General features: G+C 35.1%; 1 protein-coding gene across 11 annotated transcripts in view; it reads left to right on the plus strand.

Moving 5' to 3' along the window:
* Positions 1-18168, plus strand: part of LOC109093063 (type II inositol 3,4-bisphosphate 4-phosphatase) — a 577378-nt gene that overhangs the window by 492342 nt on the left and 66868 nt on the right. For all 11 annotated transcript variants that reach the window (XM_042762647.1, XM_042762595.1, XM_042762586.1 and 8 more), the window contains 3 exons: positions 10410-10518; positions 13279-13348; positions 15932-16079. In XM_042762647.1, coding sequence (XP_042618581.1) covers positions 10456-10518; positions 13279-13348; positions 15932-16079 — 281 coding nt within the window. In that variant the 5' untranslated portion in view covers positions 10410-10455. The remainder of the gene's footprint in view (positions 1-10409; positions 10519-13278; positions 13349-15931; positions 16080-18168) is intronic.

Genomic DNA, 18168 nt, shown 5'->3' on the forward strand with positions numbered 1-18168 from the left:
AGGTAGAAGAGCTTGTGCGGTGGAAGTGGGCTCTGACACCGGAGGGACGGGGATAAGCTCGGCTCGTCACAGTCTGACATGCGGGCCAAGCTCGAGGAGCTGCTTACTGTTTTAACGACCGCCGAATGAAAGGCTTCAGTGTGGCACACGCTCACACACACACACACACACACACACACACACACACACACACACACACACACACACACACACACACACACACACACACACACACACACACACACACACACACACACACACAAATGCTAACTCTTAGACTCTTATAGACATAGTGTTTCTTAAGAGATCGCTATACTTATTCAACATCAGCTCTTTATACCCTTGCATTGGAGGTGGGTTGAGTTATGAGGCTTCGCTGACTGTTTGAGGATCCAGTGGCGTTATGAGGCTTAGTCACAAGCTCCTTTGAATGCTTTTCATTGGTTAAATATTTGTAAAACCCACAAACAGTCATTAGGATAACCAATAGCACTGATTTAAAATAATAATAATGAAATATAACAGAGATAGGAAGTTATGATAATTTTCCAATAGCACACAACTTTCCGCTGCACAGTGGGTGGGAAACACTGCTGTAAAGAACATTTTTGGGTTTAACCGAAGCTAAGATGATTAAGACACCCGTTGTTGTTTGTGCAGTGTAAATGCCCATGCGTTCTTGCTTTAGTAATGCACTGATGTTGTGTGTTGTAATGATAGTGGCCTGCGTGCGTGCGGATGGATTAGCAGCAGTTGTCGGAGGACATCCCTGCTGCGCTGCTGGGATTACATCAGCTCTGATGAATCTAATCCTGGTGACTTTCAGGAGCGAGCGAGTGGAATGCTAACAGCCCAGACTGTCAATATCAATGACTCACATCAACATCCTACTCAAATCCTTCCTTCCCAAGCCCAGCCGCCCCACAGCGCAGCACACACACACACACACACACACACACACACACACACACACACACACACACACACACACACACACACACACACACACACACACACACACACACACAGATGACAGTCTCAGCTCAGGTGGAGGTGTTTTTTGTTTGACTGGACTTCTGACTGACTCACTACAGGCTGAAGTAGTCTACATTTACTAGTAAAAGGACGAATCTCACAAAAATTCTCAAGAAATCATCAAATCATCACATTATACTCAGTAACTAAATGTAATAAATATCTTATGATATTATATATATTATAGTTTATTATTACTATTATTATTATTATCATTATTAGGAGCATCAGAATTTGTTGCATTTATTTATTTTTTCTCTTTTTTTTTAAGAACATCAAGATTTTTTTTATCCTTATTATTGTAATACAATAAATAAATCCATGAATAAAAATAATAAATATATATTATTGAAATTGGAAAGTGTTTGTACAGTACATATGGTGTTTCACTGGTGTTGTACTATTATAGTTATGAGAATCAGGGTTATTATAGTTAACTAAAACTGAAATTAAAAATAATAAAAAAAAAACCTATACTGACATATATAAAAAATTATGACAAAAAATGTAAGTAAAATGAAAATGAAAACAGAAAATATAAAAATGAAAACTATTTCAAAATGATAATGATACTAAAATGTCTTGGGAAGAAAATATAATTAATTATCATGAATAAATTATTAAATTATTAAATTATTGTCCTAAAAGGCTTAACATATGCGAAATATAATTTCTTATTTTTTATTTAAAAAAAAATAAAAAATAAAAGATAAAAAAGAATGGTTGTTTGGGCATCATGAGATTCAGTCTTGTAGATTTTTTTATTTTATTTTATTTTATTTATTTATGTATTTAGTTTATTTATTTGATATAAAATAAAACGTGGACAATTTCTTATATAAAATTATAATGACGAACACTTTCCCAAGTTAATAAGTTTATCATATAAATAGGAATTACACTGAACAATGAATTACAAGATTCTAAAATTTGAAACATAACCATTTTTTGAACAATAGTACTTCAGTAATGTACAAAAACAGTCCACCGACAAACTTTTCTTTTGCAGGAGTCTTGCACTTTTCATAACACAGCATGTTTTGAATGCTTCATTATGCATGTGTGGGGTGTAAAATATAAGTACTTGGTTTCTTCACAGACACTAAAGGCTTTTAGAGTTTCTAAAAGATGCAGAGCATCTCAAGAGTCTTTTTTTTTTTTTTTTTGAGACTGAGCCCTTACCTTTTTAAGCTATTTCCGTCCAGTCCCGCAGAACAGGGTATTTTTAGTCTGTGGTACTGTACCTTTTGCTCACTTTCCCCTGCAGGAAGCTGTCGTTCGCTTGACATTTTGACTGGCCTGAGACACTTTCACATTCACGAACACCGCACAGGCCAGGACCTTCAGCTGTGAAGGTGAGCTTGTTATTTGCATTATCAAGAGCCGAGCAGCTTGGATCAGAGGGTGCTGGTGGTCTCGGACGGTGTGGGAGAGATTTTGATGGGCTTTTTAGATGTTTGTGGAGAGTAAAACGCTGCAGGATGGAGATGTTGTGGAGTGGAGGGTGACTGCTGCTGCTGTTTACTGAGTCTACTGTGAACTTGCTGAGCTGATAGAACAAGCCACTTGTGAAAACACATTTTCAGCAGCGTTGACAAACTGTGAAAAGAAACATGCGAGGCAGGGAGCTACTGTGATGAGTCACTGTTTGTCAGTGATGCTTATGAATTATGCAAAAGAGCAGCCACGTGATGTGGCGACTACCAATAGGCTGTTTGCTTTGTTATTATTGACACGCAGCCACTGAAATGTGTTAAATGTCTTAATGTTGCTTGTGCTTGAGTGGCTGATGTGATCACATGGCTCATATAGTGGAAAAATGTTTCAGAAATGATAGAATTCCTAAAGCCAGCAAATTGCCTGATTTGATTTGCCAGCATTTTGACAGCATTCCTATTTACATGTGGCTTACTAACAAATATTATATGTATTAAAATCCTTCAGGTTGATGTATGGTTATAATATTTTTTTTTTGTTTATTAATTTGATATATTTTTATATTATTATTTATTTATTTTTCCATATAACATCAATTACATTAATAGTATTATTTTAAGGTGATGTTGTTTTATATTTTAGAATATTATTTATTAGTCTTTTAAGATATCACACTAATTATATTAATATTATTTAAAGTGATGTTTTTATATTACCATTTTAATGTTTTTTTTTATTTAATTTTTTTAAGACATCACACTAATTATAATAATATTATTATTTTAAGGTAATAAACTGTTTTGTTTTTATATTTTACTTTATTTACTTTATAATTTATTTATTCGTTCATTCATTCTACTATATAACACCTATTGATATTATTATTTCAAGTGCTGATGCTGTTATATTACCATTTTTGTATTTTATTTTATGTTTCAAAACATTATTATATTTTTACATTTGTATTTTTATTTTTAAGGTATCACACTAATTATATTATTTTAAAGGGTTTTTCTTTTATAGTCATTTATTTAAGATATTATACCAATTATATGAATTGTATTAATTTTATCAACTGATATTTATAGTAGTATGCTTTCATTCAGTAATATATATATATATATATATATATATATATATATATATTATATATATATATATATATTTGGATTTGTATTTATTTTTTGTATTTTTTATTCATTTTTATAGAGTTTAGCATTTATCTATTAAATGACCAACTGCTCAAGCAGAATAAGAATATGAGTATAATTTCATTATGTTGTTGGTGCTCATCAGCTAGACAGAGATTTCAGAAAGTTGTACAGCTCAAACTCATGAATTTCAGCCCTCGTGAGCAAAATCAATCTGAGCCCGCTTAAAAGGTTTTTCTCCCTCTTGCACAAAGTTCTAGAAATTCAATTCAATTCAAGTTTATTTGTATAGCGCTTTTTACGATACAAATCATTGCAAAGCAACTTTACAGAAAATTAAGTTTCTACAATATTTAGTAGTAGCTTATCAGTGATGACTGTCAGTTTATGTGCATATGGCAGAAATGTTCGGAAAAAAACAATCAGAAATGCCTGACCTTTTGACTGTTTTATTAAATATTTCTGCTAATTTGATCATGCTTCAGCTGCCGATAAGACTGAAGTTCTCTCCGTTTGGTTTAACACGTTTTACCATGTTTAAATTCGTTCTTTAAATTCCACAGATTTGTTCAAAAATGGCGAAAATGTGCAAAAGGAGTCATCTCCAGATTCCATCTGGGCCTCTTCATGAGCCAATTCATAGCTCGCTTTGCAATGTGTTATCTCATAATGATAACATTGGACTAATAATATCACTAGACTGTGATGAGGTCAAGGACTGGCTTCCTGATTTCTGCACTAGTGCCTGGTGCTCTCATTCGATTGTCATTGATTGGAGCTTGCCTCACAAATGCCTTTGCAAATTGACTTGCAACCAAATGCATGGCGTACATAATGAAGCTTTATGGAAATGAAAGACTGCACCAAACACAAAGCCTCGATTCATAAGCCTCAGTGAAAGCTGTGCCACACAAGATCCTCAAACAGAACACACTGAATAGCTGGGGGAGTTTAATCTCAAAATGTTTACCTGAATTCACTAGTAAAATATGCAAAATATAATTCCTCATTTCTTTCTTTTAATTTTAGGCTTAAATAAGACCCTGAAAGGTTTTGTAATTTATTTATTGATTTTTTATTATTTCTTTCATTGTCATAATGATCATGTTAATTTTTAAATGTTTAATTAAAATTTTTACTTTTTGAATTATTTCTAGAATTTTTAGTTTTAATTTTACATTTTTAGTTCTTAAAAAATAGACTACATTTTCTTTATGCATAATAGTGTATCTCAACCTTTCTTGTGATTTTTAGGGTTAAATCTGACCCAGACATGTTCTTGACAGGTTTCGTGTTTGCCCTAATAATGATCCCACATCTACGGACTGACTTATTTCTCAATTACCCTTTTTTAAAAGATCACCACCTTTCTAGAATGAAACATAGGGTCTATAATACACGATTATAGCACTCAGTCATTGGGTATGAGCTTCATAACATGACCCCGTTTGAGGCTGAGATTTTAACAGCCCTCGGAAATCAACTGACGAATGACCTTTCACAATGCTCAGCAGCATCCATCAGCCCGCTTTCAAACAGAATAATATAGAGCGGACAGCTAAACCCCCGGCCGGCCAGCATCCTCTCACCGCTGCCTGCAACATGGTTTTTGAATGAATTCAATTCATTTTATATGTTCCACTGTAAAAGTAGCAAGGGGACTAGTTGTTCATATTCATGAGTATCTGTTGCATAGCATCTGTTTAGAAAGACTGGAAATGCTCCAAAACAAGCATCTGCTCGGTCGATTTCTGCCTCTTCCTGTTCAGAAGCTCAGTGTGTTGACGCACTGATTGAGACGGCCATACGAATGTATTTCACTGAGTCATGGGAAAAACGCAGGGAAGAAACAGCTCATTCATTTACAAGGATCTAGAGTAACTCTCACTCATCTGCTCTCCAGAATCATGCCAGCATAACTCATACAGACGATCATAAAACCAGTAAGCTATTTTTAGCACCGTCCAGCTTTATATGTAGGTCAAAAATCGGAGGATTTCTTGCAAAAGGGGTGGGTGGGGGGTGAGATGTATGGGAGAACTTGGGAGAAATAAAGGCAGAACAAGACTTCACCCATGCTCCATTTTGACTGATCACCCATAAAAAGAGTCGACTGGCAATGTCTGATTCATGAATGAATCGTTATTTTGAGTTGGATCGTTTCAGTGTATTTATATGAATTGGTTCGCAATATTGTTTTTTGATTGAACTTGCGAGGGGGAAAAGCAGTTTCTTATTCGTAATGAGTTGAGGAATAATACCAATAATCAAGAATGTATGACAGTTTTTATGACACATACTTACTTTACTTTACTTTACTTTACTTTACTTTACTTTACTTTACTTTACTTAAATTTTTCAGCCATGGACGTAAATGAATGTCAGAATTGTTTAATGTACTGTAAATGTATATTTAGGGCTTTTTTATAATAAAATTTTCTTTTGGACATTTTGTTTTTATTTTGACCCATGAGCTAGCTGTTCATAGGCTTACACATTTTATTTTATTTTATTTTTCATTTTGTTTGTAATTTATTTTTAAGTTTTTTTATTTTAAGTTTTTAAATATAGTTTTGTTTTTCATTTTATTTGATTTTTTTGTTCATTTTATAATTTATTTAAAATTTTTATTTTTTACATTTATTTTTCTTCCTTGACAGCAGTCAAGGAAAAATAAACTGTGAATGTCAGTGCTCTTAAGCAAAGATGGCAGATTGCACTTCAGAAACTGAACTGAATGGCAGTGCTAATGGATCGCTCTCTTCAGGTATTATAGATTATCTGGTTGACACAGAACCTAGCGTGTCGGGTGGTGAAGAGTAAGGTTGGTTTCATGAATTCCACTGAAGTGCTTCTTTTCAATGTCGCTCTTCATTTAGCATTTCACGTCTCTCCCTCTTGAATATCTTGTACAAATTCAACCCATCTCAGTCCTTTTGTGAGCGGCACCAATACAGTATCTTGACTATCAGGTCCTGTCTGTGTGGAAAGCATTGCGTCCTTGAAAAGCCCTCTACCTCAAATAAAGACATGTATGTCGTTTTGAAAGAGAAATATTAATTCTGGCTCTCTTAATTGACTCTACTGTTAGTCACAGTGGGAAATAGTGTGAGAGTCAGCTGCGAGTTTAAAGGCATCATAAATCATCAAGTCTTATGTTGCTGTATGTGAGAAGATTTATGATTCTCACCACTGCTGCTCTTTCCTTTGCCCTTTTTTAATCTTTGCAGGACTTTAGTACATGATACATTTGCATGCATAGTTAGCTCAAAAGATGCCAATACTCAGTTACTAAAATTAAAATGTCACATTAAAATGTTCAACAGTGGCTGGAGCCATTTCCCAGAAGTTAATAAGTAACAAGGAGGCATCATGATTGTGTGTTATTAATTTTATACAAGAGTTCAATAAATAAAGTTAATATTGAGTAACTTGCATTTTAGACATGAGACTGCCAAATATGTTGTCCGTTTTTTAAACACAAAAACATTCTTTGATCATTCTGAATTATATAGTCAAAATTATGACATTAAAAATCAAGATTGAAAAAACGTTAAAATCAAGAGATGAAAAGTCATGATGATGATTTTGATGTTTTAACTCATAATTATGACTTGTGTCATAATTTTGAATTCTTATTTCATAATTGACGTAGTATCTCATAATTTTGACTTTTATCCCATAATTGACTGTCATAATTTTTGCATTTTTATCTCATAATTTTGAATTTTTATCTCATTATTAACTTAGTATTTCATAATGTGAATTTTTTTCTCATTAACTTAGTATCTCATAATGTGATTTTTTTCTCATTATTAACTTAGTATCTCATAATGTGAATTTTTTTATCCCATAAACAAATGTCTTAATTTTGACTTTTTATCACATAATTGACGTAGTATCTCATAATTTTGACTTTTATCTCATAATTGACTGTCATCATTTTGTCTTTTTATCTCATAATTTTGACTTTTTGTCTTATTATTAATTATCTCATCATTTGGATTTTTTTAAATCCCATAAACGAATGTCTTAATTTTGAATTTTTAGCCTATAATTGACTGTCATAATTTTGACTTTTTACCTCAAAATTTACGTAGTATCTCGTACTTCAACTTTTTATCTTATAATTGACTTAGTATCTCATAATTTGGATTTTTTTTATCCCATAATGTCTAATGTCTTAATTTTGACTTTTTAGCTCATAATTGACTGTCATAATATTGACTTTTTACCTCAAAACTGATGTAGTATCTCGTACTTTGAATTTTTATCTTATTATTAACTTAGTATCTCATAATTTGGATTTTTTATCCCATAAATGAATATCTTAATTTTAACTTTTTACCTCAAAATTTATGTAGTATCTCATACTTTGACTTTTTATCTCATAATTGATTCAGTATCTCATAATTTTGTCTTTTTATCCCATAATTGACTTTCTTAATTTTGACTTTTTACCTCATAATTATGTCCTGAAATCTCATAATGTAGACCTTTTATGTCATTATGACCTTTTATGTCATTGTCAGATACTTTTTCTTTTCTTATGATTTACAATAGCACAATTTTTATCTTATGCTCTTCCATGCAACTTAAATTTGTTTTTGAATGATTGATTAAATGACACACTTATAAAGACAGTAACATATTTCCAAATTTTTGAATGAATCCACATTTTTTGAATGAATTGGATGAATCAGTAATTCACTTATGTTGTCACCCACCAGCATAACTTGCAAAAAGAGTGACTGAAAAATCCCCTCCCCTATATTTATATACACAACCACCATTCAGAAGTTTGGATCTGTATATGATTTTGAAAAAGTTTTTGAAAAACAAAACGTTGAATACTCTTGCATGGCACAGCGTATGTAGTGACTTTAAGTTAAAAATATATATATAAAAAATTGTACAACACTGTAATAACTTGCGCTGCCTCTGAAATTACTTTAATTTTCGACTAACATCATGAATGCCTCTTATTTTATTAACCCCCTCCAACCACTGAGCACCATTTTTGCTTTTTTGCTATGTAATGACTACTTGTCACTCTCTAATTAATCCCCGATGGATAAAAAGTCCCTGTGTTTCTTTCAATCATGAAATATCCCGTTTCACTCAGAAAAGTGTCACATTACAGAAGTAAAATGGTTTGCTAATGGCGTCTCATTCAGATCTATTAGCATAAAGTGCTAGCTCCTCTCATAACAACACTCTCTGATTTACTGTTGTCATAAAGAGACCTTGGGCCAATTAGATTTGTCTAGGTCATGTTCATGGATGGGAAATTTGCCAGTGTGCTTCTAAAGGCTGACTGGATGTCTTTTTCTCTCCTCCATGACTCAATCCAGCTTCAAAGTTAATTTGAGGTCAATCATAACCTCAGATATCAGACTCACTCCAAGTCTGCTGGCACGCGAACAGCCACAGCTGGGGCCTGATCCGATCGTGCCAAACCTGCAGACGGTTACTACTGAGCAACCGAGTTATCTTGCTTAATCAATGCTAATGTCTACATGATATCTAATATGGGTTTTAGTGACCTTAGCGAGGCTGCAGTGTCACTTTTACAGGAGATTTTTGAATCTGAGATTCTGACACACTTGGTGCAAGATCAGGCTGGAAATTATGCAAATATAGAATGAATTTGATTGGATGAAATGAGCAGTGTTGGGAACTTTGGAAATGTAATAGGTTACAGATTGCAGGTTACCCTCTTCAAAATGTAATAAGTAGCGTAACTATTTCAATTAATTTATTAATGTAATGGATTACATTTGAAAACATTTTTGATTAGGGCTACTTTTATAAACAAATGTTTTCAATTGTTAATCAGTTAATCAACTCTATGGCCCGGATCATGCAGAATGCATTTTTCAAGTTTGAAAACGCAAGGCGCATAGGCAACCACTGAATCGGCTGTCTTTTCAGTCTAATCAAGGATTATAATGCGAACACTCTAAAATCTTTAGTTTGCTGTTAAGTAAATTGTCATATTAGCATAAAGGTGACCCGTGACATCCACCACAAGTTTCTCCTCCATTATTGTAGTCTTTTTACATTCCATTGGTTCCGGACGGTTCCTAGTAACTGTAAACTACTGTCACCACAACAGAAGGCCCACCTCTCCGTTGATTTGATTGGACAATGAAAAACAAACAAAAAAATGATGTCCGGTGCTTTTCTGCTCAGAGTTGATTTTTTTTTTCAACTTCAGGCAGTCAGAGTGCTCCTACAAAAATGCTAGGTGCCCAAGGCACATAAACAGTGTACAAAACACTCTCTGCCAATAGAAAGCAATTAAAAAAAATGTGTTCTGTCTGATCGGGCCTAAGACAGGTTGTAGCCTAAAGCTTTCAAACAAGAGAAAACCAATCAAAATCAAATGCAAATTCAAACAAGAGAACCATTCAAAAGCATCAGAATAGCATCGCTTTACTAAACAGTCTTTAATAGAAGGAGGCATCGTGCACATCAAAAACCAACAAAATTAATATTGTTCCACACATCTTAGCTTTTTACTGAAAATATATTATTTTCATAAGTAACTGTAATTTAATTACACATTTTTTCTCAGTAACTGAAACAGATTGCATTTATTTTTGTAATTAAATTACGCAACACTGTTACATGTAACTAGTTGCTCCCCAACATTGGAAATGAAGAAGTGTAATGAAAGTTGATGGGTGAATTTAAATGCTTTCTTTCATGTTCTTTCATTAGCTTGAAGACGTTGCCACCCATGTATGGAGACTCATGTGTCGTTGTGTTGATGTGTTTCAGGACAGCAGATGATTCAGCTACCGTGGGCACAGTGGTGGTGAGCCGGATGAAGATGGGTGAGATCGAGGATGGTGAGGTGGACCACATTACCGCCGACATGCACCAGAAGGTAAGCTAAACAACTACAACTAGTTACTGACTCAATAACACTGCTAGTTTGACTGCCTAGTGTAGCCTGGGAAGAGTATATAGGCTTTATGTTTGTCCCGCTTATTTATTTACTTTATTAATTTATTTCTACATTTATTAAATCAATTTAGTAGAATTTTATGATTATTATTATGTACATAGTTTATGTTTAATAAGTTACCTTCCATTTTATTTATTATTATTATTTTTTAATATTTATCTATAGGCATTTTATTTTTTAGGTAATATTGTGTTTTTATTATCAACAAAAGCTGCTTTCAAGGCAAAATCACTGTATTTTTCATCCTATTTTATTGTGGTCGCATAGTTCATCTAAATGAAAGATTCACAGATCAAATAAATGATTAGTGGTTTAATTTAGTTGGTTTTGAAGTCAAATATTTAGTTAAATGCAATACTTCAATAGTAGCTTGTTGTGTAGCTAACTACGTTTTCAAGAGAGTCACTTGACTGCTGTTGAGCTACTGTAAATGAAGAGTGGCTTGTATTGTGGGAAGTTATCTTTTTTGTGCATATGCATGCAATTTGTAAGGGCTGGTAATAGAAGATCACCTCTCAGGACAGATCACCTGTCTTCAGTCAAAGAGGGAAAGTGGAGTGAATATTGTGTGTGGCATCCCAGAAATTCAATTGCACAGTTGACAGAAGAAGTAAAGCATCTGTTTAGAGAGCGTTTACTGTGTGTGTGTGTGTGTGTGTGTGTGTGTGTGTGTGTGTGTGTGTGTGCGTGTGTGCGTGCGTGCGTGTGTGTGTGTGTGTGTGCGTGCGTGCGTGTGTCTGTGAGAAAGAGTGTGAGTGTGCATGTTTATGGAATATTGTGGAATATTTTATCCAGTATATGTAGACATATGTGATGGGCATGTGGAAATGAGCCGTATGTGTGTCCTCAGCTGCTTTCGCTCTCTGTGTCGCGGAAAATTGAGCATTATTATTCTTACAGACAGGCAGCATAACACTCTTCATGTCCCCTAAACTCAATAACTTGCAGTGACACAGCCATCAGCAGAGCCCTTTAACCTTCATTAATCAGCATGAAAGAGGCACAGACAGAATATAGGGAAGAAACCAGAAAGGTGTGAGAATTTTGAAGCATTATGGTGATGGATGAAGGACATGAGAGAGGAAATGGAGGATATTTAGACTGAGCACCATTTTAATACAGAAACTTGAAGATATTTAAATAGAGAATACCTTATAAATGACAATCCTGAATTTGAATTGAGGTAGCAAACGAGATTCAGAATTTATATTTGAATGCAGGGAAGCAGAAATAAATTGTTTGTAACTTGAAAAGGAATGTTTGTTAAGATGAACTTTGAATGTTGGATTTGCAAAACCTTGTCTACAAGTTGATGTTTGAAAAGTAGGCCTTACAAGCAGATTGTTGAGTTTTCCAAGCTATCATAATAATATGTTTAATATTAATATTTGATATCATGAGAATATTAATATTTGATATCAATCAAATCATTGCCTGTTTTTCATGTGGGGTATCAAGTTTTTATTTGTTTGTTTGTTCATAGGCTTGTATATCTTTTTTTAATGTTTGCATTTTTATTTTTAAATTTATTTGATTTTTATTCATAATATACATAATTATATTTCATAATTGCCTTTGTTTTTATGAACTACAGTGGAAGAACATATTCTTTCAAACATATATAGATGGCTGGATGATGGATGGATGGGTGATACATAGATAGATAGATAGATAGATAGATAGATAGATAGATAGATAGATAGATAGATAGATAGATAGATAGATAGATAGATAGATGGATGGATAGATGGATGGATGGATGGATGGATAGATAGAGAAATGAATGGATGGATGGATGGATGGATGGGTGATAGAGAGATGGATGGATGGATGGGTGATAGATAGATGGATGGATGGATGGGTGATAGAGAGATAGATGGATGGATGGATGGATGGGTGATAGAGAGATAGATGGATGGATGGATGGATGGGTGATAGAGAGATGAATGGATAGATGGATGGATGGGTGATAGAGAGATGGATGGATGGATGGATGGATGGATGGGTGATAGAGAGGTGGATGGATGGATGAGTGGTTTGGTGATAGATGTTTGTGTTTTTATGTGTGTGTTTATTGGCTCAAAGCTGTTGTGGTTTTATTTGATTTGTGTGCTTCAGAAGTGAGTCTTTGTTCTTTGTTCTTCATGAGGGAATGTAGGTCAGGCCTGATGTATGTTTAAGGAGAATCTGCCACAGATCAAGAACATGGCCTGATTGCAACTCTTCCCCCCCACCTTGTGCTGTGTGCCAAGAACTGACTGGAAATTCTTACAGACCCATCCAAGGTCATGAGACCTAATGAGACGTGAAGACTCATCTGTCATCGCACTAAACCCTGATGCGGGCGATGCATTTCAAGTGATTAGGCCATAAGCGCTGTGGCTGATGTTGATGGAGGGTCGTGTTTGTCTGTAGCTGCCGTGAGGGTCTCTTCTCTCCTGGATTGCTTACACTGGCACTCAGAGATACTTGGAGAAGTCCTCTATTATCTGAGCAGCGGTGCAGGTGACAGCTTGTCACTGTGTTCGGCTCGTGAGATGGAGAGAGAGTCACGGGAGGATGTTTTAAACTCTCTGATATCATCGGATGTATTTAGAGTAGAAGTCATTATTCTGATGTCTAATAATTGGGACAAATGAGCTTCAGTCTGAAATGCACAATCTTGTTTTTTTCCCACAGTGCACGCTGGTGTACGAGTCGTCACATGGAAGGATTAATGACAAAGATAACGGACCAATAATGAATGCCGGTGAGTAAAAAAAAAAAAAACCTTGATATTTTGAGTTTTTTGCTCATATGCAGTAAAGTTTCTAATACTTGAAGAAAGAGAGTTTGTGGAAGTGTGTGATATTTGCTTGTGTTGATTAATTTCCACTGCTGGGTTATTTTGAATCAATCACCTGATGCGTAAATATCATGTGTCCAAATATACTCACAGAAAAATGACAATGGTGATTGGCTGAGGGCAAAACATACATAAACACATGATGAATTTGAGCAGTTTGTGATCTCTGCTGAAACTCTAGAGATGATGCTTGATACTTTTTCTCTGGGAAGCAGAAGGCCTGAGCAAACATCTCTGCTGTTTAAGCTCATTACTGTCTAGAAAGCGTTTTCTAGCACAGTCTGGTTACAGTTGGTTATGACACCCAAGAAGTGACATCATTTGAAACTGTATTGGCCTTATTAAACTGACCAACAATGAGAGTAAAGACATGTATAGTGTCAAAAAGATTTCTATTTGAAATAAATGCTGTTCTTTTGATCTTTTCTATTCATCAAAAAACCACAAATTACATTCTGCGTGTTTTATTCCTAGAATAGTAAATAAAACATCTCATTATACTTACTATGACCTCCAGTGGTGGACGAACAACATTTTCTAAAGCACCTCTTTTGCCAGACTGAATATGTAATCAAAAATAGTGTTGTTTTAATTTAGCATGTTTGTTTGGTGTATTTTCGGTCCAATTATGTGGGTGAGCAATGAAGTAATCAGTAATGGAATCATTAAGTAGATTCAGAAGCAGAACAGAATTCGGTACAATTCCCATCCGTATTGTTGAGATTATGAAGTGGATTTGGCAGCGTTTGATTGCCGTCCCAGTGAACAATGTGATTGCTGCGGATAAATAACAGCCAGCAGCGGTGTGAAGTGCAGCTCATTACCTAAATTACCTCAGGTAACTTAGCAATAAACAGTATTGGGGGAATGTGATAGTTTTGTGCCATTTCAGTTTAGGAAGAAAAGAGAGTTTGGATGTGTCGGATAGTTTTGGTACATTATTAGTGACTAAATAGACCCGAAGTCTCAGGATGAGAAAAGTTCCCTGAGAAACAAACTCTGTAGAAGGTCATTTCTTTATTTATGAGCTGCTGTGATGTGATGGATGGAGGGGAAGTCGGGAACGGCAGACAAATCTCTCCAGAAGTCCAGGGTGTTGGATGTTATCTTTGCGTCTAATGTTTCACTGTGTTTATTTGTTGACGCATCTGTAACCGTATTGAATGTCATTGTGGCATTGTTCGTTGGTGTTGTTTTAATCACGCCGTCAAAATATGTTAGTCTCTGCTGCTTCAGTAAAGAGTGACTAATGAAATTTGTCCTCTTCACCCCAAGCCCTGTGCTTCAACACGAACTCAACGCACAGTCATTTCCCTAAGAGCTTGAGCAGGCAGAGACGCTGCGATCCGATTGGCCGTTGGATTAGAGGGCAGATGGGAGGGCGGAGTCAGAGGTTAATCCTCTTCTGTGAAGAACTCTGCACTGGATGAGCTTCTCCTCCTCTGGAGCTCACGCATCCATCTGTCTCTATCTTCACTCCACATCCTCAGTCAACCACCTATCTGTACTTCCTGCTTCCATTAAGGACACATAATGCAATGTTTTGGTGGTCATGATTTTTTTTTTTTTTTTAGCGTAAGATGCATTATTCAAAAGAATAACAATTGCACAATGGGTTACATCTGAATACATTTAAAATATATCTTAATAACATTTAAATAACCTTTTTTTAATGACCAAAATGTATAGAAGTGCCACACATTTTGCATGCAACCCTGTTGCTACATGATAACATAAACATAAAATTGTGACACCCAGTGACAAAACAGACTCATTTAAATCTAGCATTTTTTTAACTTTTCATGAAGGGTTCATTTTATGTTAGATAGTTTAATGTTCTTGTGGGTTTCAGCCATTATATTTATGTTAGTCAGACTTCTCCATTTTATATATACCCACATTATGTTTCAAAGCCCTTCGTTTAATCTCTTATGGAGTTATGGTAGATCTCTTTTTCGGTGTATTTAATAAGAATCTCAGGCTGCAACCACAAAGACCGAAAATGGTGAAAACGTCCACTATTTAGGCAACTCTATCATGAGGAAAAGTAAACGCTCGGGTGAGGCTTGCAGATTTCCACTCAGATGAGAAGCAAGATTTCATGAGGAAATAACTTCTCCTGCCACAGCCTCACTTCTGATAAGAGCATTAAACACATTCTGCGCTCTCATTCACGGCTATCCAGAAACGTGTTCCCCTCCGTCTATCTTCATAGGACTTGGTTAGCAGCTCTTAGAGCGGTTTTAATAGTTTGTAGGATATCTGTCAGACAACAAAAAAACACCATAAAATGCTCTGTATAACTCGTAGCCTATATTTCCATATCTTCTGAAATTATACAATAGCTTTGTGCAAGGAACAGGCAGAAATGACGGTGTTGTTATTCACAGTACTTTGCCTAAATGATCAAATGTAAAGACATAGAGAAGTTGCTGTATCTCTTGCTTAATGTCTCTCTCTCTCTGTTTCTTTCTCTCTCTCCATCAGTGTTTAAGAACGCGGTGTGTAAGGTCTACAGGTTTCAGACGGTGGACAGTAAAGGGATGTTGGTTCGGGAACAGATGGCGGAGTGTACGCTGTCCTTCAGCATCCCGAAGCAGCTCATTGCCCTCTACATTCAGGAGGACACCTGCAGGTAAGAGACGTTCAGACCCCGCAGATCAAACAGGACAGGAGGAAGTAGTGAAGCAGACAGGATTGTTAAAGTGGCACAAAAAGTTTTACGCCCACAGTGATGAGTCTTGAGTGTAATATCAGAGTTAATGTGCCTACTGTATAAAGTTCTGCTCTGGATGTTTAATGCAGTATCTGACGTGAAGAGCCGCCTTCACTGGAAAGATGACAGCCAGTCAATACAGTGTTAAACTGTGAAATCAATATAATCAAACTGAAAATCAAATAGATTTTTTTATTTTATTTTTCTTATTCATGTGGCAGACACTTTTAACCAAAGCATTTGTGTTTGTGTGCTCAGTGACAAACAAACCTATGACTTTGCGACCAGGTGAACTACAGGAATAATTTTTTTTTTGCATTTTAATAGTGACAACCTTTTTTTTCTTTTTTTTTTTTTGCGTTTTAGCAATTGCCCCGTTGCAACTTATTTTGGTAGCTGTCACACACACACACACACACACATATATATATATATATATATATATATATATATTAAACTGATTTTTTTTGTCTCTTCTCCTCACAGATGGAAAATTTTTTTGATTAAAATTAAAGTGTATGGGGTAATTTTGTTTTTTTTTATTAAGATTAAAATTTTGTTGTATTTTGTTTAAATATATCGTAAAATTTAATATATTACTGTGATTTCAAAGCTGATTTTTCAGCATCATTACTCCAGTCTGCAGTGTCAGGTGATTCAGATTCAGAAATCATTCTAATATGCTGATTTGATGCTAAAGAAACATTTATTTTTATTATCAATGAAAACAGCTGTGCTGCTTTATATTTTTGTGGAAACCATAATACATGTTTTTAAGGACTCTTTGATGAACAGAAATTTCAAAAGAAGAGCATTTATTTGTAATAGAAACATACGTTTTTTATTTTCATTTCTGATCAATTTAACGCAAAAGAAAAGTATTCATGACTATATATATATATATATATATATATGCTTAGTTAGTAAAGTAATTGTTAAGTTTAGGTATGGGATAGGATTAAGGTATCTAGAATATGGTTATGCAGAATAATGCATTAATAATGCATAATGCATGCCTGTAATACAAATGCTAGTTAATATTGAGAATTGGTCCTTAAAATCAAGTGTTACCGATTTTTTTTCATGCTTCAGATTTTCCCCATTTTGTTTCAGAACTAGAAAAAAATGATGACAGGATTTTGATTAAGTTTTAAATTATTCTTTAACTTGTGGTTGTAATGAAACCAATCCGGTGTCCAGATCTAGACGCTGGTCCAATGGAAACTATCTATATGAGAGTCAGCTGTATTTATAAAATCTGCTGTGAATATCATGCGAATGTCCTGCAAACAGCATGTCGGCTGAGGTATCGTGACTGCATTGGGTCGTAAGATCCCTGGTGATTCCTGCTCCTAGAGAACGGGTTCAAGTGTAGTTTGAGCGAAGCTGGAATTGTTTGGAAGAACGAATGCAACACAAAAGGCAGTATGAGCGAGATGCCACGCGCTTGTGGAGTGAGGGTTTATTCCTCAGATGGAAATGGCTGTTTTAGAGCTATACTTAGCCTGCACTAAATTATTCAAGGATGTTTAACACTTCAAAGGAGAGTGCCTGTCCTCTCTCAGAAAATCAACCACCCTCCCTCTCTCCTGCTTTTCTTTCATTTTACCTTTGCTTTCTCTGTTCCCTCCATCTCATTGTGGGAGAGTTGTAACCTGAGCGTTTAAAGGGGAAATCTAAAAGAGACTGTAGCCGCATGGAAACATGAGGTGAAGAGAACAAGGGTGCGACACAGGAAATGTTCCAAAGCACAGCAGTCAACAATACACTCCGACACAACGCATAGATGTTTGTTAAGAACACACACTGCTCACTTCCCATGAAATTCAGTCAGATGAAGGTGTGCTCACACAGCTCAGTGAAATTCTGTGGAAGAAGAATGAGGAAATGTTTGCAGATGATGCAACATTTTCTGATGGTTGGATGTGACAAGACCAGCTCAGTGTGTTGAAGCATGTGCACTCGGACATTTCATCGGAATTTGTATTCCATTTCGAGACCGAAAGTT

This window comes from Cyprinus carpio, chromosome A1 (assembly GCF_018340385.1).
Source record: "Cyprinus carpio isolate SPL01 chromosome A1, ASM1834038v1, whole genome shotgun sequence".
Taxonomy (NCBI): domain Eukaryota; kingdom Metazoa; phylum Chordata; class Actinopteri; order Cypriniformes; family Cyprinidae; genus Cyprinus; species Cyprinus carpio.